General features: G+C 40.5%; 1 protein-coding gene across 3 annotated transcripts in view; it reads right to left on the bottom strand.

The window, feature by feature from the left end:
- Nucleotides 1–495: 495 nt before the first annotated feature.
- Nucleotides 496–23,981, bottom strand: part of MRPL39 (mitochondrial ribosomal protein L39) — a 24,788-nt gene continuing 1,302 nt past the window's right edge. Inside the window, exons 3-11 of one of the 3 annotated variants that reach the window (XM_019467777.2) lie at nucleotides 22,256–22,395; nucleotides 19,514–19,613; nucleotides 18,256–18,323; nucleotides 15,067–15,179; nucleotides 12,485–12,550; nucleotides 11,423–11,576; nucleotides 7,144–7,191; nucleotides 4,827–4,901; nucleotides 496–2,088 (exon numbers count right to left, since the gene is read on the bottom strand). In XM_019467777.2, the coding sequence (XP_019323322.2) occupies nucleotides 4,851–4,901; nucleotides 7,144–7,191; nucleotides 11,423–11,576; nucleotides 12,485–12,550; nucleotides 15,067–15,179; nucleotides 18,256–18,323; nucleotides 19,514–19,613; nucleotides 22,256–22,395 (740 nt within the window). In that variant the 3' untranslated portion in view covers nucleotides 496–2,088; nucleotides 4,827–4,850. Of the gene's footprint in view, nucleotides 2,089–4,553; nucleotides 4,717–4,797; nucleotides 4,902–7,143; nucleotides 7,192–11,422; nucleotides 11,577–12,484; nucleotides 12,551–15,066; nucleotides 15,180–18,255; nucleotides 18,324–19,513; nucleotides 19,614–22,255; nucleotides 22,396–23,981 lie in introns of those variants that run through there. The other 2 variants (XM_019467776.2, XM_019467775.2) reach the window with 2 other exon arrangements.

The raw sequence follows: 23,981 nt of genomic DNA, 5'->3' as shown, positions 1-23,981 counted from the left end.
GAGCCACCCAGGTGCCACCCCCATGCTTTTTTTAAAGAGAAAACCTAACACATTGCGACACGAAAGGCCAAAAGGAGTAAAAGAGTATTTGCCATCACCTAAAGAAACCTGGTGGAGAAATTTCAGAATCAGAAGAACAGATTTTAAGACAAGTTGCTCAGAAGCTGACAAGTTGGTCCTACAATAACCACAATTTTGAAAAAGGAGAATAAGCAAGAACTCGGAACATGCTAGACAGCTGTACTAATGAAAACTGCAAGGCAGTAGCACAGGGCAGACACATGGGCTGGTGAAAACCCCCGGGGAATGTGAAGGAATCGGACACAGGACAGCAAGGCAGGAGCACGGGGTGGAGAGAAAGAACATGGTAGAGAATAAGTGACTATCCGCGTGGGGTAGGCAGGAATTCAAAATCAAATCAATCCCTTCCCTCCCTCTATATGCAAAAGTATACGTCAAGTACACAACTAAAAAATGTGAAAAACGAGACTTGAAAATATTACAAAGCACAGAACGATGCCTTTTATTTTTCTCCAAGTTTTTATTTAAATCCCAGTGGGTTAACACACAGTGTTAATATTAGTTTCAGGTGTACAATTGAGTGATTCGTCATTTCCACACAACACCCCGAGCTACTTCAAGTCAGAAAGGGCTTTCTTAAATTTCTTAAACACATATAAATCATAAAGGAAAAAATGGGTAATTTTGACCCCAGTAAAATTAAAGCCAGCACGACAAAGTTAAAAGGTAAGCCAGCCTAGAGAAGATATGTACAGTGGCAAAGGCTTAACTTTCTGAATATGTAAAGAACTCCTGTCAAAAGGACAAAAGATCCAGTTGGGGAGGCAAAATGAGAGGCAAAGGCTATAAACTGGTAACACAGAGAGGAGGAAACCGTGCTGGATAAAAAACAAATGAAAAGATGCTCATGGTCTCTGTTCTGCTCGGTATTAAACAAACTAAATCAAAAGACAGGGTCAGGCAGAGCCAATCAACCCAAATGTCTGACGATGGCAAGTGTGTGTGAGGGGGAGGGGAGACAGGACTGTCACCGCTGATAGGGAGTAAGCTGGTACAACTATTGGCGTGATTGGTAACATCTAGTGGAGTTGAAGATGCATGTTCCCCTTCAAATGTGTACACAAAGAAACCTACACAAGGATCTTCTTTTTGTAACACTAAAAAGCCCACCCTCAATGGCCACCGATAGGAGAAATGAATTAATCATGGGATTAATCACAGAACGAATACTACACGTATCGACCAGCTATGCACGTATCAACAGGTTCAACGTGAAAACATAATGCTGAGTGAGACGTTTCAAAGGGACATGTGTCACGAAACCAACTGCGTTTAGTTGAAAACACGGAGGATACGACACACTGCAAATCATGAAGGGTCCAGCTCTGCACAAAAAGGAGAGCAGTTCTTGGAAGGAAATGAGAAGAGGAAGATTTTCAATGAAGAGGTCGCTTTTTATTTAAAAACAGAAGGATCTGAAGTAACTAAGGGAAAAGGTTAACAATGGTTACACTTGGGTAGTGGCCACACGTCAACAAGCCCGGTTGCGAATGACGGGGATCCGCTCTAGCTAGTTTACGCAGGAAACAAATGGCTCGCGGACAGCCCCAGGCTTGGAAATCGGGTTACACAGCTCGAAGAAATGCCCTTACGCCAGAGTGGCTGCAGAGGGGGACCTGCTGGCACCCTTGGAGCACTGCTGCCTTGGAAGCCACAAGTCACTGCTCCCCTCGACAAAGTGCATCCCGTGTGCCACTCTGTCTTCCTGGTGTCACTCCCAAATGTCACACAAGTGTGTCTGCTGCTGACTCTTGCTGAGCTAGGCTGGCTCAGTTGGTAAAGCACGCGACTCCTGATCTCAGAATCGTGAGTTCAAGTCCCATGTTGGGCATGAAGCCTGGCTGAGCCCCAGCTGCCAGGCAATTTCGGAAAGTAAGTTCCACTCTTGCACTTGCTGAGATAAGATCCATAAAAGGGGAAGTCACCAGAGTGGATGTTCACACAGTGCTAGGTCTCCGAAAAGCATGACAGATGTCCACTCACATAAGGGTGAAGTTCTGCATGTCTCTGTATAAAAATACACAACTATTTTGTTTAAAATAGCTCATAATTCAAAAAAAAAAAAATCAAAGTATAAATCCACAAAGGGGATGGGAGAGGAAAGCAGGAGCAGACAAGAAATTTCCAGCCATCTCCAAAAGATGTGACTAATACAACAGTAGAGGATGTCACCACCTAGACTGGATGTGGAGGGAGCCCATCAGAAGAGAGAGCCGATGGGCCTGGAGAAGCCCAGAGGTGGTAAAAGACAGAAGAGGAGCTAAAAGGGGGATTAGAGGTCTATATACAAACCAGTTGACCTCAACCCCTTATCCCCGATCTCCAAATACAGAAAGGCCCGAGTCCAGGTTATCTCCCCCCAGGCAAAATGTTGGAGGGATCTCATAAGGGAAAGAACTGTCTGGGAGGAACAAGAGCAGTCAATATAGGCATCTGTCACCGGAACCGAAGACCCCATCATTTGAGCATTTCGAAAATCCCCATCGTAACAGCCAGCATCAGTACTCATCCTCACAGAAGCTGAACGTTGCCTGGACCACAGAGCTGTCATCCAATCTGCCCATAACCACCTCTCCAACTAAAACTAGTAACCAACAATCACTAGATTTTGGAGGCTGGGGGGAAAACCCTGAAACATGAAAAATTGAGATAAGCAAAAAAATCTATCACTTGAGGAAAGATAGAATTCAGGGACCAGGAAATAAATGCATATAATTCTATCTGTTCTTTAGAGTCACACAGAGGGCTGGCTCTCTGGTAGAGGACGCAACTCTTGATCTCAGGGTCATGAGTTCAAGTCCCACATTCGGCATGGAGCCCACTTAAAAAAATAAATAAACAAAAGGTTCAGAAAGATACACTGTCTGTTATACATGAATTTCAATTAAAAAGATAAAGATATACATAGAAAGAAAGAAAGAAAGAAAGAAAGAAAGAAAGAAAGAAAGAAAGAAAGAAAAAAGAGAGAGGGAAAAATACAGATCTAAAACCTAACTAAATGGTATTAGAGAGACAGAAAAAGGAATATTTAAAAAGAAAAATTCCCTAGAGCTCAAAAGAGTTATCAAAATTGAAAGCACCAGAATAATTAAAAACCTAGATAGATATGAAACATCTAGGTCATCTAGAACATCAGGGTCCTAAAAGTACCCCAAGTGTGTATGCATGTGGGGGTGTGGTAGGGCAGGTGATATGGAGGAAGGCAGGTTTAAGAGAACAGTTTATATAAAAAGGAACAAAATCAGACAGCGTATCAGACTTTTCATTAGCAACATCAGATGCCAGAAGTTAACCTGAGTTGCTTTCAAAATCTTGACAGAAAATTACCTTTCAGGGGCGCCAGGGTAGCCCAGTCGGTTAAGTGTCAGGTCACGATCTTGCGGTCTGTGAGTCTGAGCCCACATTGGGCTCTGTGCTGACAGCTCAGAGCCTGGAGCCTACTTCAGATTCTGTCTCCCTCTCTCTCTGCCCCTCCTGCACTTATGCTCTGTCTCTCTCTCTCTCTCTCTCAATAATAAATAAGCGTAAAAAGTAAATTACATTTCAGTCTACAACTCTAGCCAGTTGACCACATGTAAGTTGCAAAGCAAAGCTCCTTTAGACATGCAAGGGCTCACCTCTTAGACGCTTTTTCTTAAGATGGAACTCACTAGAGATTCCAACACAATGAGAAAGTTCATAAAGGAACAGGAAGATATGGTCTCTAGGAAGTAGATCCCACCCAGGGAAGAAATCAAATCTTCAGAAGAAACCTGTGCACTAAGCCCAGAAACAAAATGTTCACCCTGGAACAGAAAGAAATCTTTTGGCCAAACAGTTTTAAAAGGGCTGATAATCAAGATTTGCCCCAGACACGGGAAGCAGGCACTCCCAGACTGTTGTTGGGAATGCCATTTGGCAAAACCTTGTGGAGGCTGAGCTCTGGTAGCATCTGTCAATAATTCTACTACCAGAGTCTATTCCTCTGACGTCACTTATATGTGAGGCAGTGTAGAGCATGCGGGTGAAGTTACGTGGGTCCACATTCCAGCTTTGCTACTGGCCAGTTCTATGGTCTGTAGGTTTCCTCCCTTACAAAATAGAAACACCTTCTCAACACATTTTGAGGATTAAATAAGAGATTCCATGTGAAAGGCTTAGCACCATGGCCAGAACATAGGAAATACTGTTAACTTGGTCAATACTCAACTAATCTAACCACAAAACACTTAAAACATTTTGTACAAAAATGTTTACCGTGCCATTGTTTAAAATAGCAAAAATGGGGGCGCCCAGGTAGCCCAGTCAGTTCAGTGTCTGACCGCAGCTCGGGTTGTGATCTTGTGGTTCACGAGTTCGAGCCCCACATCGGGCTCACTGCAGTCAGAGTGACCCTCTATCCCCCTCTCTCTCTGCACCTCTCCCACTCACTCTCTCTCTCTCAAAAATAAAAAAATAAAATAAGATAGCAAAAACGGAAACTAGTGTGATCCTTTGTTTTCAAAAGATTCCACTTGTATTTGTACATATGCTTATACATGTAGAAAAAAGAACTGAATGGAGAAAACATGTCAAGGTGTTATATCTGGGGAGCTGGAGGGCGCAGGGTTGTTTCTGCGTAAAATTCTTATTGTGAACAGCATAAGCTGTCTTATCCTTTAAAGGAAGGAAAAAGTATAAATTAGTATAAATCTTAGGGAGAAAAAGACAGTTAATCTTTATAAGCCCACACAAACATTTTGTAGAAAACTTTTATTTTAATTTACTATATATATTTAATTTTTAGGAAATTACTGGGTCGATGCACTTTCCTCTGTAGGTTTAGTTTGATCTTCAGTTACCTGTAAAAACATGAATAGCTTTACTTTTCTAATAAAAACAACTTTTAGTTCCACCCTCCCCCCACCATTTTAGATCATTCCACAGTCCTTCTCCTATAATGACCCCTGGTCTTTCTCCTTCGTTAGTAATTATTAAAGAAAGGTAAGTAGAAAAAGAAGAAACCTTACAAGGCCAGGGTCACAACAGAAATTATCAAGTAAAGTACAACAATTCCACTCAAAATATAATGAGGCATCCATCTAGGCTTCCCAAGTTTGTCGTTTTATTTTTCAATTACAAAATGAAATCCTTAGTGTGAGAAAAAGCCCAGTAATGCTGTAACACAGTATTTTAAATCAACAGAGTTTCTTGAGAGACATAATTCTATTTTAAACATAGAATATTACAGGTTTAGTAGAAATAGGGACCTGTATGTCCCTATTTCTAGTCTGTGTCACTCAAACACATCCATCAAACAGCTAAACTATACTCATCACCCTAAAACCTGCCCCACGTCGTGCCTTACCTATCTCGCTGAGGGGCTCTGCCCAGCTACCCGAGCCTGCCACTGCAGAATATAGGTTCTCTTCTGTGCACATTTCAATCAACAAGAATTCAACGAACTCTACCCGGGGCTCTCACCGCAACACCTGAACTTGAGGCTCTCATCTCTTCCATCCCTCTAACAGACCGCAGGCTTACGTCACAGCTTTCTTCCGTGCTGCCCCAGAGTGAGCTCTGGAACAGGAATAGCTGACCAATAGGTCACTTCCTTTCTCAAATTCCCAGTTGCCTCCAATCACCTTCAGGAGGGGAATGCAAATTCCCTACCATGGAAGACAAGCCCCTCAGATGCTATTTCCAAGAAGCTCACTTTGTTGGACTCATCGCCCACACTACATACGACCGCACACCCAGGTTTATGTTCTAGTCACCGTGCTCTCCATTTCTCCGTGCTTTTAGGCAAGCAGTTTCCTCTGAGATAACTCCCAAGCCAGCCCCCCCAACCCAGCCCCAAGCAACCCCACATACCAAAGGGTGAGCTCAAAATTTGGCATGACACATACATAACAAGCACTGACTGGGTTCACAGACTGAATGTAAAGGCACTAGCAGAAACAATTAGAAAACTATACGAGGAGGCATATAATCCAGCAGGAACTGTAGGAATAGATATTTGTTCGGTGATGGCTCTGAGAAGGTTTCATGGAAACAGTAAGACTTGGACGAAGTACTAAAGAATGAGTCGGATGTTTCATTTATATACAGGAGGAGAAAGGGAAACAGAGTCCAGACAGAAAAACTGCCATGAATAAACAAACCAGAAAACAAGTCTGAGTTAAGAATACTAGTGTTGTATATTTGAAGGTTGCTGAAAGTAGATTTTAAAAGTTCTCATCACACACACACACACACACACACAGAATATGTCACTCTGTGAGGTGATGGATATGCTAGCTAACCTTGTTGTGTAATGGTCTGCAATCCATACACACATCAAATGATTGCAGGGTACGTCTTACACTTAAACAATGTTAGGTGTCATACATCTCAGTAAAGCTGGGAAGAAATAAAGTGATATAAGAATGTAAACTAAAAAAAAAAAAAAAAAAAGTTTGAGTGTATTTGCAAGCTTGACTAGAGTGGAAAATTACAATAACCAGGATGAGTTCAAGGAGGCCAGACTACACAGAATAGCTCTCAGATAATGTAACTAAAGGCTAAGTACTTAGTCTATGAAAGAGTAAACAGGGATAGAACTGGTCAAGAAATATAATCATTCCTACTTGTGAAATGTAAATACTAATGACACAGAATGAGCTACAAACGCAAGTACCCAGGAAATTTGCACATCTGTCAACCAACAGTCAAGGCAGCTTCAAAATACACGTGACAAATCTCACTCTTTAAATGTTCATTAAGCTTACAAAAACTACCATCTCTTGAAGACCCAATTAACACCACTGGACCCCCTTAAGAACTCTCGCTACTATACAGCGGTCCCCTTATTCTTCTTCAGGTTCCACAACATCATTTCCACAATATTCACAAATAAAAACAAGAGAAATGCCAAATCACAGCTCTTCTCTTGCCAAGATGCTACCGGGGTCAACAGCTACAACACCGCTTTAGCTACAGAGACAACCAATTAATTTTTTTCTTCTGTGTTCTTTTATTTCTTTATTTACTGTTTTGCTGTTGCTTAATTTCAAAACAACTTTCTTCATGGAACAGTACTCATTAGCTGTCAAAAATACTTACCATTTTCCGAGATCTCTCCAATAGCTTATTCCATATAGTAAAATGTGCCTTGAAAAGAAAAGAGTCACGATGAATTAAATATAGCAATGAAGTTAAAATAAAAGTAGCCGAGTCTTATATAGGTTTTAAGCAAGCAAACACATAAAAAAGAAGGCAGTACTAATGAGGTTAAGTGGTTACAGAAGTGGATTACCCCTGAAAAGGTATTTAATGGGACAGCCACTTTGTTTGGCATTTAAGCAAAAAAGACTAAGTCTTTTTTTAAGACTTTTTAAAGAACATGCCATTCTTCCTCTTTTGTCCTTAATCATCAGCATCATAGACAGTGTTTCTTCTAACAGGAAGCAAAACTGTGCCCCATCTTCCCACAGGTTGTAGTTCTTTCCTTAAATAGCCATTTACAACCAGCTAGAGGTCATTCTCCACACCATCAGCAGTCACAAGGAGAGGTTCATCAGAAACCGACTGATATCTTCACACTGAAATGGGAGCCCCAGAGGTTTTACCTAATTACCCTAAGAACAAGTAAAAACTAACGCAGACAATAATAAAATTATAAAACCAATTTACTTAATCCTTAACAATTTTATACAGCAAGGGATCATCAGAATGCAGATGAAAACTGTGCCAAATGCGTAAGGACCACATCAATTTTACTAAGTCACATGAATGACCTGGCAGAATCCATGATAAGAGGTAAAATTACTATATGTACACGTAAGCCCTTCTGGAGAAAAGGGCAGCACCGCATGTTTAAAGGGAAGACAGCCGAATGGACTGCTGGTGCAGACCCCGGAGTGTGTGGCTGGAAGACAGCAGATGACAGAGAAAGTGCTATGAGAGATCAGAGGGGCAGGCAGGGGCCACGTAATGCAGGCCTTCGTGAGACAGGCTACAGGGTTGGGATCTGTTTACAAGAAGCCACTGGAGTGTTTGGGGCAAAGGGATTACATGATCCAAGTATGAAAAAGGCCATTCTGGCTACTAAGCAGGGAATGTGCTTTGGAGGGGGAGCATCCTCGGTGATGAGTAAGGGGCTTGGAAGAGTGGTGAGCACAGATGAGACGCTACGTGATGGAAGGATTCAGGGCATGTTTCAGAGTTGAGCTGAAAGGTCTTGCTGATGGATGGGACGGAGCATGGCTGGGAGGGAGAGAGAAAAGCCAAGGATCACTTCACAGCTAAGCAGATGATGATGCCATTTACTGAAATGCAGAAAGCTAGGAAAGGAAGCAGGTATGTGGCGAAAAACAGAACATATGCTAAAAATTACAAAATGTTGATGAAAGAGATGAGGATTCAAACAAAAGATATACTGTGTTCATAGACTAGAAGACTCAATTTAGTAATGATGTCAATTCTCCCTAAATTATACGGGTTTAACTCAATTCCTATCAAAATCTCAGCAAGATTTGTCAAATCAGAAAGATTATCCTAAAATTAAATGAAAAGGCAAAGAACCTAAAATAGTTAAAACAATTTTTGTAAATAATAACAACATGGGATGAATTATTCCACCTGATTTGAAGAACTATTTACAGCTACAGTAATCAAGACTGTGATACTGGCAGGACAGAGACACACATCAATGGAACAGAACAGGGAACCCAGAAATAGACCCATTAAATATGCCCAACTGATTTTTAATAAGGGTGAAAGCAATTTACTGGAGGAAGGACAGCCTTTCCAACAAATGGTGCTGGAGAACCTTGACATGTACAGGCAGGAAAAGTGCACCTCCACCTCCTTCTCACGCCGTGTACAAAACTTAACACAAAGTGGACCACAAACCTATATAAAACTATAAAACTTTTAGGGAGAAAAAGAGGAAGACAAATCTTTGGGATCTAGATCCAGGCCAAGAATTCTTGGAATTAACACCAAAAGCATGATCCATAAACAAAAACTAATAAACTGGACTTCATCAAGATTAAAAACTTCTGGGGAGCCTGGGGGGCTCAGTCGGTTAAGCGTCCAACTTCGCCTCAGGTCATGATCTCACAGTTCATGGGCTCAAGCCCCACGCTGGGCTCTGTGTTGACAGCTCAGAGCCTGCTTTGGATTCTGTGTCTCCTTCTCTCTCTTGACTCTCCTGCTCATGCTCTCTCTCTCAAAAATAAACATTAAAAAAAATTTTTTTTTTAATTTAAAACTTCTGATCTGCAAAACTTCTGATCTTTTGTTAAGAAGATAAAAAGACAAACCACAGAGAGAAAATATTTGCAAACTATGTATCTAACAAAGGACCGATATCTAGAATATACTAGGAAAAAAACTCTCAAAATTCCACAGTAAAAAGCAAACAATCCAGTTAGAACATAAGCAAAAAACATAAATTTCCCACCAGAAAAGATATACAGATGGCATATAAACACAGGAAAAGATGTCAACACAATTAGCCAATAGCAAAACACAAATTAAAACCACAATGAGAAATCATACAAACTTATCATAATGGCTCAGATAAAAAATAGTGACAATGTCAAATACCGGGAACGGCAAAATGGCAGTCACTGTGGAACTCAGTGTGATAGTTTCCTAAAAACTAAATATGTGCCTTCTGACCCAGCAACTTTACTCCTGGACATTTATCCCAGAAAGATGAAAACATATATTCACAAAAACCGGTACACCAATGTTCATAGCAGCCTTATTCGTAATAGCCAAAGAACTAGAAACAACCCAAATGTCCTTTAATGGGTGAATGGTTCAACCAACCACAGTAGATCCATACCACAGAATACTACTCAGCAATTTAAAAAAAAGAAAGAAAGAAAGAAAGAAAGAAAGAAAGAAAGAAAGAAAGAGAAAGAAAGCAAGCTACCGATACATACAACTTGGATGAATCCTCAGAGAATTACTACTGAGTGAAAAAAACCCAATCCCAAAAGACTGCACAATGCATGATCCTATTCATATGATACTCTTGAAATGAAAATGCATAGGAACAGAGAACAGATGAGTATTTGCCAGGGGCAAGGAGGTGGGGGTGGGGCAGAGGAGAGTGGGCGTGGCTATCGATGGCCAATAGGAGAGAGCCGTGTGAAGACACTGTACTACATCTTCACTGTGTCACAGTCCATACATCGGTTGCGAAAGTTTGCAAGGTGTCAGCATTGGGGAAACTAGGTAAAGGGATCAAGGATCTCTATATTACTTCTTATAACTGCATGTGAACCTACAAAGATTTTGAACTATCTCAGAATCCAAAGTTGATTAATAGAACTACCCTACAAGCCAGCAATTACACTACCAGGTATTTATCCAAAAGATTAAAAAATGCTGATTCGAAGGGGCACATGCACCCCAATGTTTAAAGCAGCACTATCGACAATAGCCGAAGTATGGAAAGAGCTCAAATGTCCATCCGCTGATGAATGGATAAAGATGTGGTGTGAATATATATGTGTGTACACATGTACACACACACACACACACACACACACACACACACACACACACACCATGGAATACTACTCAGCGAAGAAAAAGAATGAAATCTTGTCATTTGCAACAACGTGGATGGAACTAGAGTGTATTATGCTAAGTGAAGTAAGTCAGTCAGAGAAAGACAAATATATCATTTCACTCATATGTGGAATTTTAAGAAACAAAACAGATTAACATAGGGAAAGGGAAGCAAAAATAAGATACAAACAGAGGGGGAGACAAACCCTAAGAGGCCCTTAAATACAGAGAACAAACTGAGGGGTGCTGGATGGGTGTTGGGTGGGGGGATGGGCTAAACAGGCAAGGGGCATTAAGGAGGATGGCTAGTGTCGGGATGAGCACTGGGTGTTATATGTAAGTGAAGAATCACTAAATTCTACCCCTGAAAGCATTATTATACTATGTGTTAACTGACTTGGGTTTAAAGTAAAAAAAAAAAAAAAAAATTAGTGACGGGTGGGAGCAATATGGAAAATAAAAGACTCTGAGTCATGAATAGATCATGCCAAACCCAAGACCAAAAGGCATTCTAGAGGGTCTTACCAACATGCACTCCAATAATCTCAATGCACCCTCCCCTATATTAATTTGAAAAAGTAAAATAACTATCTCAGTTTGATTCAACTTTTTCAACTAATATCTCTTTCGTGAATTATCCGTTTACATTCTGAGCAAAATTGTTCTTAGCATAAACATGAATTTACAAAATATTAGTGTCACAAAATTTAATGAAAATTAAAATGTACATCCTTCAAATTAGTATAAAATCAAGAACGAGAATGACATCCACTCCCAAATTGGACGACCTGAAACTTTCAGCTTTACTTACTCTTAAGTGTACCGGTAAAGACAGACCCTGGAATCTTCGTACAAGACTCAACTGCGTGGCTTGAAGATTGTGAACTGCTGATACTTCATACTGGAAACAAATACTTGTTCTTGGAATAAGAGGACCCTCACTCACATCAATGAAGTCACCAAATCTGATTGATTTTAAAAATAAACAAATAAAACCTCAAAATCAAATCGTTTAGAGTAGTTTGGGGGGAAAAAAGAATCTATTCAATCTCTTTGAGGCAATGTCCACAATCAAGAACATTCTATATGGCTCAATTCAATCTCTAATTACCCCTGACGTAATAATCTCAAGTGAAGCGGCTAAAACTATGAAAATTAAAGTCAAGTGAACCTTGTTCCTTACTAGCATTGATATAACTTTAGAGATTTTTAAGATCATTGAACACATCATGCTCTCAAGTGAATCCAATGTCTAAAACTGATCATCTACGACCTCATAACAACTCACTGTAATAGAGTTTAAAACTCACTATACAGGACAGATTGTCCAAAGAGCAGCTTTCTAAAAGAAAAAATTAACTGAGTCATGAAAACATGAAGCTGAGAACACAGATACAGGCCATGAAGTCATTTCTGCAAATCCATTATGCACGGTCTTACCTCCCTCATCCCAGTATCAGCACATTCCTATTTCACTTACACGTAACATAAGTAGTTACCAGTCAGTATCCATATTTGCACATACACGTGAATTATGCTCAATTCACAACAATAAATATTTTGCCCAATTTCAAAGTTAAGTTTTAAAAATCACATTTTTAAACAATGGTTTTCAACTCTTGAAATGCGGAAATAGAAATAAGAAACAATAAAATGAGGAACAGAAACCACAATGGCTCCTGAAGAGAATTTAAACCTTCCAATTACCACCGTACCAAAACAATGCACAAAGCAACAGAAAATAAGGTAACAAGAATAACAAATTATGGCACAGATTCATCTTTTTCAGTCATAACTGTACGTTCAGTCACGTCAATTCCACTGCCTAAGTCTTCCTATAAATTAGCAGGACAGCAACTTTATTTTTACTTACCTGTGCAGCTTGACTATCCTCTCAGGGTTCTGAGATGCCTTCTCTTCTATGAAATCCGTTTTGTACCTAAAGAGGAACAAAGAAAAAGCGACTTACTCCTAAACGCACAAAAAGGGATTTACGGACATCTCCCCTCTCTTCCTCGTTGGCCAGAGTTGTTCAGATGGGTTTACACTTGGAGTCTCCTCTTCACACCTCACCTCCTTCAGTCTGGCCACAAGCTCACGGCTCCGCCAAAGCCATAGGTACCTCCCTGGCCTCACCCTAACGGACACCTTTCTGTCCTTATTTCCACTGTTCACCTCCATCTGTCAAAGCGCTCATTTCCACTGGTGTCTGTGGCAGTCCCTACAGCTTGTTATTTCAACTCTCTGGCCACTCTTCCTCCCCTCTCCCCTGCAGGGGACCTGTCCTAAAGCCTCCTTTCAAGCAAGCATCCTCCCTGGGCTGGCTCCTTGATGCGCACAGCTCTAATTACCACTTTTGTGTCCTTATCTTCCACATCTCAGCGTCTAATCCACATCCTTCTTCTGAGCCCCAAACTACGTATCTAAGACCCTCCCGGACACGCACTAGGCTGTTCCACAAGCATCTTACACTCCTGAATTCTCAAACAGAGTGAAAACTTACTCCTTCTTTTCCCACCACACTTACCCTCATTGCTGAATTTCCTCGCTTAGCAAATGGCACCACCAACCACCCACGTGTCTGAGAGAAAAACTGCAGGGATCTCCTCGATTCCTGCTTCACCTACCACACCCCCTCCATCCAACGCATTGCCAAATCACGTCAATGCTACTGCCGAAATGTCTCTCAAACCTACCCAGTTCTGTCACTACAGCCAATAGCACAGACGGAACTGCACAGCCCAGGTACAAACCATAACTTGACCACTCACTACTAAGAGCCTTCTCTCTTCACGCCAGAGTGCTAAAAAGTATTACGTTTGTATATGGCAAAGTCGGGAAGCATCGGTTCACGTGCAAACGTCTACCTACTGCCCACACCCCTTCTGCCAAAGCCCCCATGCATTACTAAGGAAGTCCGTTCCTTGACTACCTGTCTCTCTTGACCCGACTCGAAGACATGCACCTGTCCCCGGGGAGCCGAAGCCACTTAAAACTCCCCCTGCAGCAGAAAAGCCCAATCACAGATCTACCTTCAACCACCCAAAACTCTGTACCTTCAGACTTGCCCCAAGCCATCCCTACGTCCTTCCACACATTCAACTAACTTACCAAAGTCCTATAAGCCTCTCCTGGACTTTGAAAGTCCAGTGGAGGGGATGGGAAATCACATGGAATGAACAGCTAGAGTAAATAAACTATGGAAGCTATGGAGCACTTAAATGTAATTAGTCCTAACTGAAATGTGCCTCAAGAGTAAAACGCACCAGATTCTGAGGACTTAGTATGAAAAAGAGAATACAAAATATCATTAATTTCTAAATACTGATCACATGTTGAAATAACATTTACATGCACTTTAAATAAAATGTATTATTAAAATTTACTTCACCTTTTCTTTTGACTTTTTTACTGTAGCTACCAGAAAACTTACTTCTCTAGATGTCTCACATTATATCTCTATTGGACAGCATGACCCTAGAATTGGGGCACTGGAAGTGTCTTGATATGTTCTAGCAATCCAAGGAATTTTCTCATAGAATCAACGTTGGTCTGGTTCTACAGAACTATCTGCACTCTAGTTCAGTTAAAATAGTACATTCCTATTGCTTTCTAATTCACTGGTTCCAGGCTATGCAAAATATTATAAACTACCATTACGAGAACGTAGGTCTCAATTCACAAATACCTAAAGATTTTCCAATCCAGAACCTTGAACAATTTGCAAGAGCATATTCTGTCTTCAGAATCTAGCGTCTATGTTATTTTCTTTGCAATGTAGATTTCCCTAACTAGTTCTAGCTTCAATTAGATTAATACTAAAATATAGTTTATGTTGTTACAATTAGTAAAAGGTAAACTGGAAGTTTTCTGAGTGAGAAAGGGAATTAAGAACGCAGGGAGGATTTAAAATGCTGGCAAAGAAAAGCCCCCTAATGGATAATTTGGTGCAGAAGATGAAGACCCACCCGGCTGTGTAAACGTTTCACTTCTCCCCTTAGCTCCCTCCAGACCACGGGCATTCTCTATCTCACCCTTCTCGTTTACAGAGTAGAGGATGGGAAGGAAAGGCTGCCGAACGTGCAAAATGATACAGCTTCGTGTATGCTATCACCTCACGATGGAAGGAAAAGAGGGAAACACACCACCAAGCTGATATGAAGGACGGACCAGCCAGAGAAACAGAGAAGTGAGACCAAGTGAGAAAATTACCAAAGGTGAGCGAAGTTTTTTTCTCAGGGAAATAAATAATGGGATGAGTAAGTAAATAAGTAAAGAGGCTGGGAAGTGGGATGAATGAAAGTAAATAGGTTGGTACAGAAAAAGAGATCTTAGAGCTAAAAATAGAACAGTGTCCTACCCACATCAGATATAAAGATTCTTAAGAGCTGAATTTCCTTCCTTACATGTAACTTTGGGGGGTTTAGCCTTGCTTTCAAGGAAGCCAACACTTACTTGTTGTGCTGAAATATTTCCAATGCCACTTTTGCTTCCACTTCCAGAGTTTCAAATGGAAGATCTTTATAAATTAAAGCACGGGCATCTTTTGTGAAGGAACGCAGGTTCTCCTTCGAAAGGAAAGTATTAACCTCTTGTAACAATTTACTTAAAAGCATTTCTCCATAAGGAAGGTAAGATAAAATCGTATGCTAAATATTATAAATCCAACTAAAAGAAAAAGCAAAAGCAAACTTATTCGGAAAGAAAGTTACTAATTTGCGACAATTATTTAGACCATTTTTAGACCGTAAAATGTAAGGTCAACAATTTATCTCAACTCTATGAACTATAAACTTGTAATTTACTTGTAATTAAGATATCAGTCTATATTAATAATTATTAAAGATAATCCTACAAAGAAATTTTAAGTTTTTATTCGAATTACATAATTAAACAAATGTTCATTAAAACAACGATGCAGTTAGAAACGCTAAGAAATAAAAGACATAAAAATCTTTACATTGTAAGCAAAACTAAGCTTTTATAAATGCACAGGGAAAACACTGTTTATGTGATTCAGAAAGTTTCACCAGGAAACGTAATGTCATCATTGGCCCTGCCCCAAATATGGCATATAGCTAATATTAAAAACCTGTTTAATGAAGAGGTTTTATACAATTAAAATCACTAATACACATTAACAATATCTGAGATTTTTATTAAAACCATAATTGAGTTTTCATACTATAGATCCTTCATTACTGATACAGAAAAACCAGGCACTGTTACACAACTTTTGTAATAAAATTATTTCCATAAACTATGAGACTTTTTTTGCACGAATGACTCTTCTCCATTCTTAAAGGGATACTTGACTGTATAACAAATCCACATTCACAGTTTATACAGCTGTTCCTTGCGTAACTCTCTACCACTTCTTCTAAGCAGTCCACCCAATACCATGATGCCTGCAATTAGCCAGTGCCTTTTAAGTTTTATATTTAAAACTTGTTTTTGTCAGTTTATTTACCTATCTTGAAAGAGACAGTGGCGGAAGGGCAAAGAGGTAGGGAGAGAGAATCCCAAGCAGGCTCTGCACTGTCAGCACAGAGCCCTATGTGGGTCTCGAACTTAAAGAACCGTGAGATAATGACCTGAGCTGAAATCAAGAGTCAGAGGCTCAACCAAGTGAGCCACCCAGGTGCCCTTTTAAGTTTTATATTTAAAACAGGAAAAAGAAGCAGCAAGTTTTACAGCTCAGAAGTGAATCTTGATTGCGTTCATTTTTATGACATAAATAACGCAAATATATAAAGTAAGAATCACTTCTTCAACTTGAGGGCATATCTGAAAAATAAATTATATTGACACAGTTCAGAGATCACGAAGAAAAAGTTTCAATCCTTTCCCTGCCCCCTTCCCTATCTCTCTTTCTACCTCTCTTCCCTCCCTATCTTTGTTCTTTCCTGTTTCCCTCCTCTTTCCCTCTTGACACTAAGCAATATGAGCAGGATTATATAAGAAATAACTTCCAAAGTCAGAATTTAAGCCTGAATCTGCTTTGACTCCAAAATTTTGCTTTTAGGAACTATAATATTTCACTAAAATGTACCACTAAGGAAAAAAACACTAGCAATTATAATCATAAGATGCCATCTATTATAAGACACATTTTGGGGGCGCCTGGGAGGCTCAGTCGGTTAAGCATCAGACTTCAGCTCAGGTCATGATCTCATGGTTCATGAGTTCAAGCCCTTCATCAGGCTCTGTGCTGAGAGCTCAGAGCCTGGAGCCTGCTTCAGATTCTGTACCTCCGTCTCTCTGTCCCTCCCCTGCTCACTCTCTGCTCTCTGTCTCTCTCAGAAATAAACATTAAAATAAAATTTTTTTTTTTCAACTTTTTTTTTTTTTGGGACAGAGAGAGACAGAGCATGAACGGGGGAGGGGCAGAGAGAGAGGGAGACACAGAATCTGAAACACGCTCCAGGCTCCAAGCCATCAGCCCAGAGCCTGACGCGGGGCTCGAACTCACAGACTGCGAGATCGTGACCTGGCTGAAGTCGGACGCTTAACCGACTGCCCCACCCAGGCGCCCCTAAAATAAAATTTTTTAAAGTATCTCTAGTTTCCAGAGATACTAAAATGTGAAAAAAAACGTACACTGTGGAATTGATAAAATGCTATGCTACACTGCCTTTCCTTTTCTGACCTCCAGACTTTCAATCTGTAGAACATACGGTTTTGTTTAATTAAGAATCAGGCATGGGGCACCTGGGTGGCTCAGTCGGTTAAGCGGCCGACTTGGGCTCAGGTCATGATCTTACGGTCCGTGAGTTCGAGCCCTGCATCGGGCTCTGTGCTGACAGCTCAGAGCCTGGAGCCTGTTTCAGATTCTGTGTCTCCCTCTCTCTGACCCTCCCCCATTCATGCTCTGTCTCCCTCTGTCTCAAAAATAAATAAACGTTAAAAGAAAACTAAAAAAAAAAAAAGAATCAGGCATCTGCCTTGTCAATCATAACTAAAATCTCTGGGCTGGACATCTGAAAGCCACCGGCACATCCTGCCCACAGAGAATCTGATCCAGATTGTCTTTGTCAGCCAGGTCCCTGGTGCTACCCAACTCCCAGATCAAACAGGAGGAAAGCTCATCGTGCAATCAGACCATTCACCAAGAGTCTAGTCTGTTGCTATTTGAGTTAGCTTAGCTTTGTCAAAGTCTGATTCTTAATTCACTAACCGTCTACCCCCTCCACCCCTCCTCTCAACATAACCCTGGTATACAGGGAGATGTCGCAGTATGCAACAGGTTAAAACGGTTAGGGCAATGAGTTTTACATTGTGCTCTGAGGACCCAGGAAGTTAGTAAGGCTCCAGGGCCCTCACCACCACATCAACCAAGACAATTAAACTTGTAAATTTGATAGCTTGGGCATCTTGAAAACCACTGTCTTAAGAAAAGGAATGAACAGTACAAGGAAGAAAGCACTTCCAGAAAAGGTCAAGCAGGACATAAAGTTGACCACATGAGGAAAACCCCCAGTCCTATGCTCTGTCTTGAATACACTGAAAATGCAACACAGGTAGGCAGGTAAGGTCTTTCAAATATCCTCAACATGCAGTATCACTCAACAACACTGACACAAGAATCGTTCTAACCAAAGAAGGTACATACTCTAAAATTCATATTCTAAACACTATACTTACTTTTGTTGGCATCCACTCATCAAGTCTCTTATCCAGAACTACATCATAGCAGAAGGCTCCAGAGATTACTGTAAATCCAACCAAAATGAGAGGCAAAGTCAAATCTACTAGAGTTACTAATTTACAACAACTGAATATTTAGACCATAAAAGGGAAGGCCAGCAATCTCTGCCAACTCGACAAATTATAAAAGTTACCATTATCCCAGCTCTTGCCAGAGCTCTCTCTAGCAGCTTTCCCTCACTCACTCTCTTTTTGTTGAACCAAAATCCCTAGTACTTTTTAAACATTCACATTTTCGTCCAGAATATTATCACTATAGAGACTGCACAGTTACTAGACATAAAACTTCAAAAGAATCAGATATTTAATGTGTAGACAAATGACTACGTGGGCGTGAAATGTTGAATTTTTTAATGTCTTCTAAGCTTTGTTTTTGTTGTTTTGTTCTTAGAATCACTTATTGAGCTTTTTTAAGTTTTTTGGCGCGTATACTCCTATCTTTTTTCGAAAATTTACAAATGCGATCCTATTGCACATACTGATGCGGAATCTTGGCAAAATTGCAAAGACTGTGAGCTCTTCCATCTTCTCAAAAGTGTTCCCCCCCCCCCCGCCCCAGAGCCATGTCATTTCTGCTGAAATGGTACCTCCTAAACATAGCTTTTTCCAGAATTCTATTTATACTCCTATTTCCTCCTCCTCCACACATTCGATTTAGAAATAAGTGCCTAAAGTGGTAGGAAACAAACACTGAAACAGGGTAATTACACAGAATTCATATTCAAGAGAAACATTATCCTCGAATTGTATTATGTTAATTATTGACCTCCAGTAATTAAATAAGATGGATTTTGTTACCGGTTATAAATGGATTGTATGTACGACAGTAATTTCTATCACATAAAATTAGAAATGAGCTAAAAAAAGAAAAAAAAGAAGCTCGGGGCGCCTGGGTGGCTCAGTCAGTTAAGTGTCCGACTTCGGCTCAGGACATGATCTCACGGTTCGTGAGTTCGAGCCCCTTATCGGGCTCTGTGTTGACAGCTCAGAGCCTGGAGCCTGCTTTGGATTCTGTGTCTCCCTCTCTCTCTCTGCTCCTCCCCTGCCCATGTTCTGTCTCTCTCTCTCCTTCAATAATAAATAAAAACATTAAAAAAAATTAAAAAAGAAAAAATAGAAGCTCTATAAAATATCAAAAATAGGTACCAAAATATTCAATGATTACAAAATGTGCGTGCACGCATATGTACATTACCAGGAACTTCTGGAGCTCTGACCAAACTGACCACATATTCATCTTTGAATGCCCTCTCTATCACACAGCCCATCATCATGGCACAGGAACGCCAATAAGCCTAGAAAAATAAAACATACACAAGCATAATACACACTAAGGTTCACTGTTTCTTCAATATTAAAATTTAGGTTAACTTTCAACTACATGGATGGAACTGGAGGGTATTACGCTAAGCAAAATGAACCAGTCAAAGAAAGACAAATATCATAGGACTTCACTCATATGAAGAATTTAAGATACAAAACAGATGTACATAAGGGAAGGGAAGCAAAAATAGTATTAAAACAAAGAGGGAGACAAAACAAAAGAGACTCTTAAACACAGAGAACAAACTGAGGGTTGCTGGAGGGGCTGTGGGGGAAGGGGGAATGGGCTAAATGGGTAAGAGGCATTAGGGAGGACACCTGTCGGGATGAGTACCGGGTGTTACACATTGGGAATGAATGACTGGAATCTACTCCTGAAATCATGATAGTAGCACTATACGCTAACTAACTTGGATGTAAATTGAAAAATAAATAAGTAAATAAAAAAATTTTTTTGGTTAACTTTTGCCTTAGGAACTATTTTTCTATCCATCCTTGGCACGTAGCAATAGTTAACATCAGGCCACGACACTACCTCTACCGAGCAAAAAGCACTGAAGAATGAAGTGCCAACTTCTGTTGTTAGCAGTGTTTCTGTACAAGATATCACACACTACGATGTTTATCAAACACAAGGTAGTTTTACTATCCGGTAGCAACTTTTCTCTCTAACCCAGGATAAAGATAACTTGTTAACAAACCTGTACTAAAGTAAAAAAATATATACATATTAATATACACCTGTTTAACGCCATATATAATAGAGAGGGAACACTGAACTCTTCAGAACTTGTGACTCCTCTCCTGTGCCTATCACCACAGAGCACATCACCCAAGTTACTCATATTTACGGCAGAGCAAACTCACTATTAACTGGGCTTTCGTTTTACTCGCACGTTTTGACCCATGGACATGCCTAATGTGGGTATCCATGCAATGACCTTATCAGAGTCGTAAAGAGAAACTCAAGTCCTATCATACCCGCCTATCTCGTGCCCCATACTGGCACTACTACAACTGGGCACTTGACTTTCACAAGCTCTTCACATCTGCGGACAAGAGTGGGCCCACTTCGCTGTGTGCAGCAGAGACTGCTCCAGAACGTATCCTACAGAACCACACAACATACACTAAAAAGGAGTACAAACTCAGGTCTTGAAGGCAAGTAGCAAAACGCACTTCCTCGTCTATCCTACTTAAATGTGTTTAATGTCTGTTGAACTCCAGAATCAGAATGCCTGGACTAAAATCCAGGCTCTAGTATTTCCTAAACTGGTAACCTTGGTCAAGCTACCGAACCTCTCTTTGCCTCAGTTTATTTTTCTGGGAAATGGGAACGATAGCATCTATTTTTATGTGGTTTTTATGAAGATTAAATGAGTTAATACCTGTAAATCACCTAAGACAGTGCCTGATACATAATTAATACTTGATACAAGCTACTATTATCATATCTATCGTTTTCTTGCTTAAGTGTTTCATTTCAACATGTATTTATTAAATACCCATTGTCTATAAGTCAAGGACTGGGTCCAACAGAGGATGTGATCCCTGTCTTCACAGAGCCGAGAATCCAATGCATTCAACAGTTCACATCACAAGGCATGATTAAAATACTGTATCTGAAGAAGTTAGCCAAGTGTGAGGCCCTAAAGAACAGAGGGATTCATCCTGACAAGAAGAAACTGGGAAGATTCCACAGAGCAGACAGCATTTTAATAGAACTATAAAAGATAAACAGGATTTTAACAGGGAGGAAAGAAAATACCCAGAGTTGAAGAAGGACACCCATAAAAGCCAGGAGGCTCACACAGCAAAAACCACTAGTGACCACGTCCTCAAATGTGGCCACAGCAGAGAGGAAGTGGAAAGATGCAGCGAAGGTGAAGCTTGAAAGCCACGCTGGGGTCAGATCCCACAGGGCCTGAAAAGTCATGAGGAAGAAATGACACAACACTCAGTCATGTCGCTTAATAAAAGTCTTACAGGCCTGGGGCGCCTGGGTGGCTCAGTCGGTTAAGTGTCCGACTTCAGCTCAGGTCACGATCTCGCGGTCCGTGAGTTCGAGCCCCGCGTCGGGCTCTGGGCTGATGGCTCAGAGCCTGGAGCCTGCTTCCGATTCTGTGTCTCCCTCTCTCTCTGCCCCTCCCCCGTTCATGCTCTGTCTCTCTCTGTCTCAAAAATAAACGTTAAAAAAAAATTAAAAAAAAAAAAAAAAAGTCTTACAGGCCTACTAAGGAAGACTTTAGTATTAAAAAGGGAGGTGGGGACAGAGAGTTAAAAAGCTACTGAAATAATCCAACGATGGTCAACGGCTGAATTCAAGCAGCAGAAAGAATGAAATATAGAGGATAATCAACAAATGTCTGTGGAACAAAGTCATGAAAGTAAAATACAAGTCACACAGTTTTCTCAAACCAAAATACAAAGAAAGGATGCCACTGGTACTTTGTGAGCTTGTGAAAATGCAAAAAAATCAAAACGCTGATTATCACGGGCATTACAACATTTGACCTTGGCCACGTTTGCACATCTCATACTCCAAAGCAAAACAGATGTTAAAGAAGAAGAAGAACACTAGGAGGAAAAAAAAAGAACACAGAAGTAGAAATACCTTATTCACTTCTCCAGGATCACGATCTTTGAAAGTAAGAAATTCAATTTCACAGGATTTGGTCAAAGGTTTATACATGTCCCAAGGCTGTCCGTCCACAAGAGCCAGAATGGACTTCCCGCAGTGCCACTCACTTAAATCTAGGAATTTAAAATAGATTGAAGGTCTGAATCTAACAAAACTCAAATTGAAGAGTTACGTGTTTAAGTGCTACATTAAGAAATAAAACCAACAGAAAGGCAAGATTCTGCAAGCTGACTTCCTCTGGGAGAAAAAAAAGCATTACATAGTACCTCTGTACCAATAAAAAAATAATACCCAACACACCCAATGTGTTATTATTAACAAAACTGCCCAAACCGTTTACAAAAACCATTGAGGCTAAGTCTAATTTGAAGTTAATCTATTATTAAGTAGTAAAACAATCTGCCAAGAGTTACACTTGTATACATAAATATACATCCATAGTAAATCTGGTCAAAACGGGTTGGGTGTCTTGCTCCTACACCACCTCGTCCTTCCCTAAATGGACTGTCCAAGTGAAATACCTTAACAGTTTTTAATTATGGGTATGAATTCACATATAAGCCCATCAGCCCTGGTCTGTTCTTTGACCGGAATGCAACTCTAACTCTAAGCCTGATTAGATGTTCTTCAAGTACACAGCTAGTCACAGAAGTGCTCAAACTACAGGGCTAGAGTCTAAATAAGTCCCACAGAGGATCACGTCCGTTTTTGTTCACTCATCAGTATATCCAGAACCTAGCCCCAGGCCTGTAATACAGTAAATACTCAAAAGTGTACTGAACGGTCGAAAGTATGAATGAGAAGCACTTGTCAGTGCAGGTGTCATGCTGAGGGGGGGCACAAAGGCTTCATCTCCACCCCTCAAAACCCACAAAACCCCTCAAGGGCCTGTGCTTCGTCCTAACCCTCCTCTGTAATCCTAATGCCTATCACACAGCAAAGGTTCAAATAAATGTTCACAGAACAACCAAACAACAGTCATAAGGACTCATCCAAGTGCCAGAGTGAAAAAAAGACTGAGAATGTAGACTATCTTAAGCTTTTAACTAAAATTGTTAATTACTTGAATGGAATCACTACTCCGTTTTCCAAAAATTTAAACAATGTGGTTTAAATGAGCATCCTGGTGTATATACCTATTTGGGGAGCTTTCTAAATTTAAATATTACCAGTTCTATCAAAGCTGCTTTGAAAGCATTTTGATCAAAAATAATCCATACAGAGGCTCTGTTCCCTTCATTTACACACCAAATCACACACAGGGCACAGTCCTCTCCTTTAAGATATGAATCCCAACACACACTTTTACCCTAACCGCATTCACCCCATGCACACTTCCACTTACACATTCACTACATGTACACGGACGTATAAAGAAACACATAACACACAATCAGACAAGCGGGAAGCACCTAAGGTTTAAGTTAGGTCATAAAGAGCTAGAAAGGAAAAGAAGGCCTATAAAGCTGGTCCTCGGAGGCCTGGGCGGTCCCTCTATCCCAAATTCCTTTAATGAGCCCCCCATGGGTGCTGTCTAAAAAAAGCAAGCACACTAGTATAGTAACAAGGCTTTCACCTCCGTCTTCTTCTGCCAGAAACAATTACGGCACCCCAAACCTAGCCAGATTCAAGTTTGAGCGCCAGGAAACCTGTGCATCACAGTACCAACCTTTCAAGACCCACAGGACCCTCCAGAGCT

Source organism: Panthera pardus, unplaced genomic scaffold (genome assembly GCF_024362965.1).
Source record: "Panthera pardus isolate Hobbes unplaced genomic scaffold, ASM2436296v1 HiC_scaffold_16, whole genome shotgun sequence".
Classification (NCBI taxonomy): Eukaryota; Metazoa; Chordata; class Mammalia; order Carnivora; family Felidae; genus Panthera; species Panthera pardus.
This window is presented reverse-complemented; position numbering and strand designations above follow the sequence as displayed.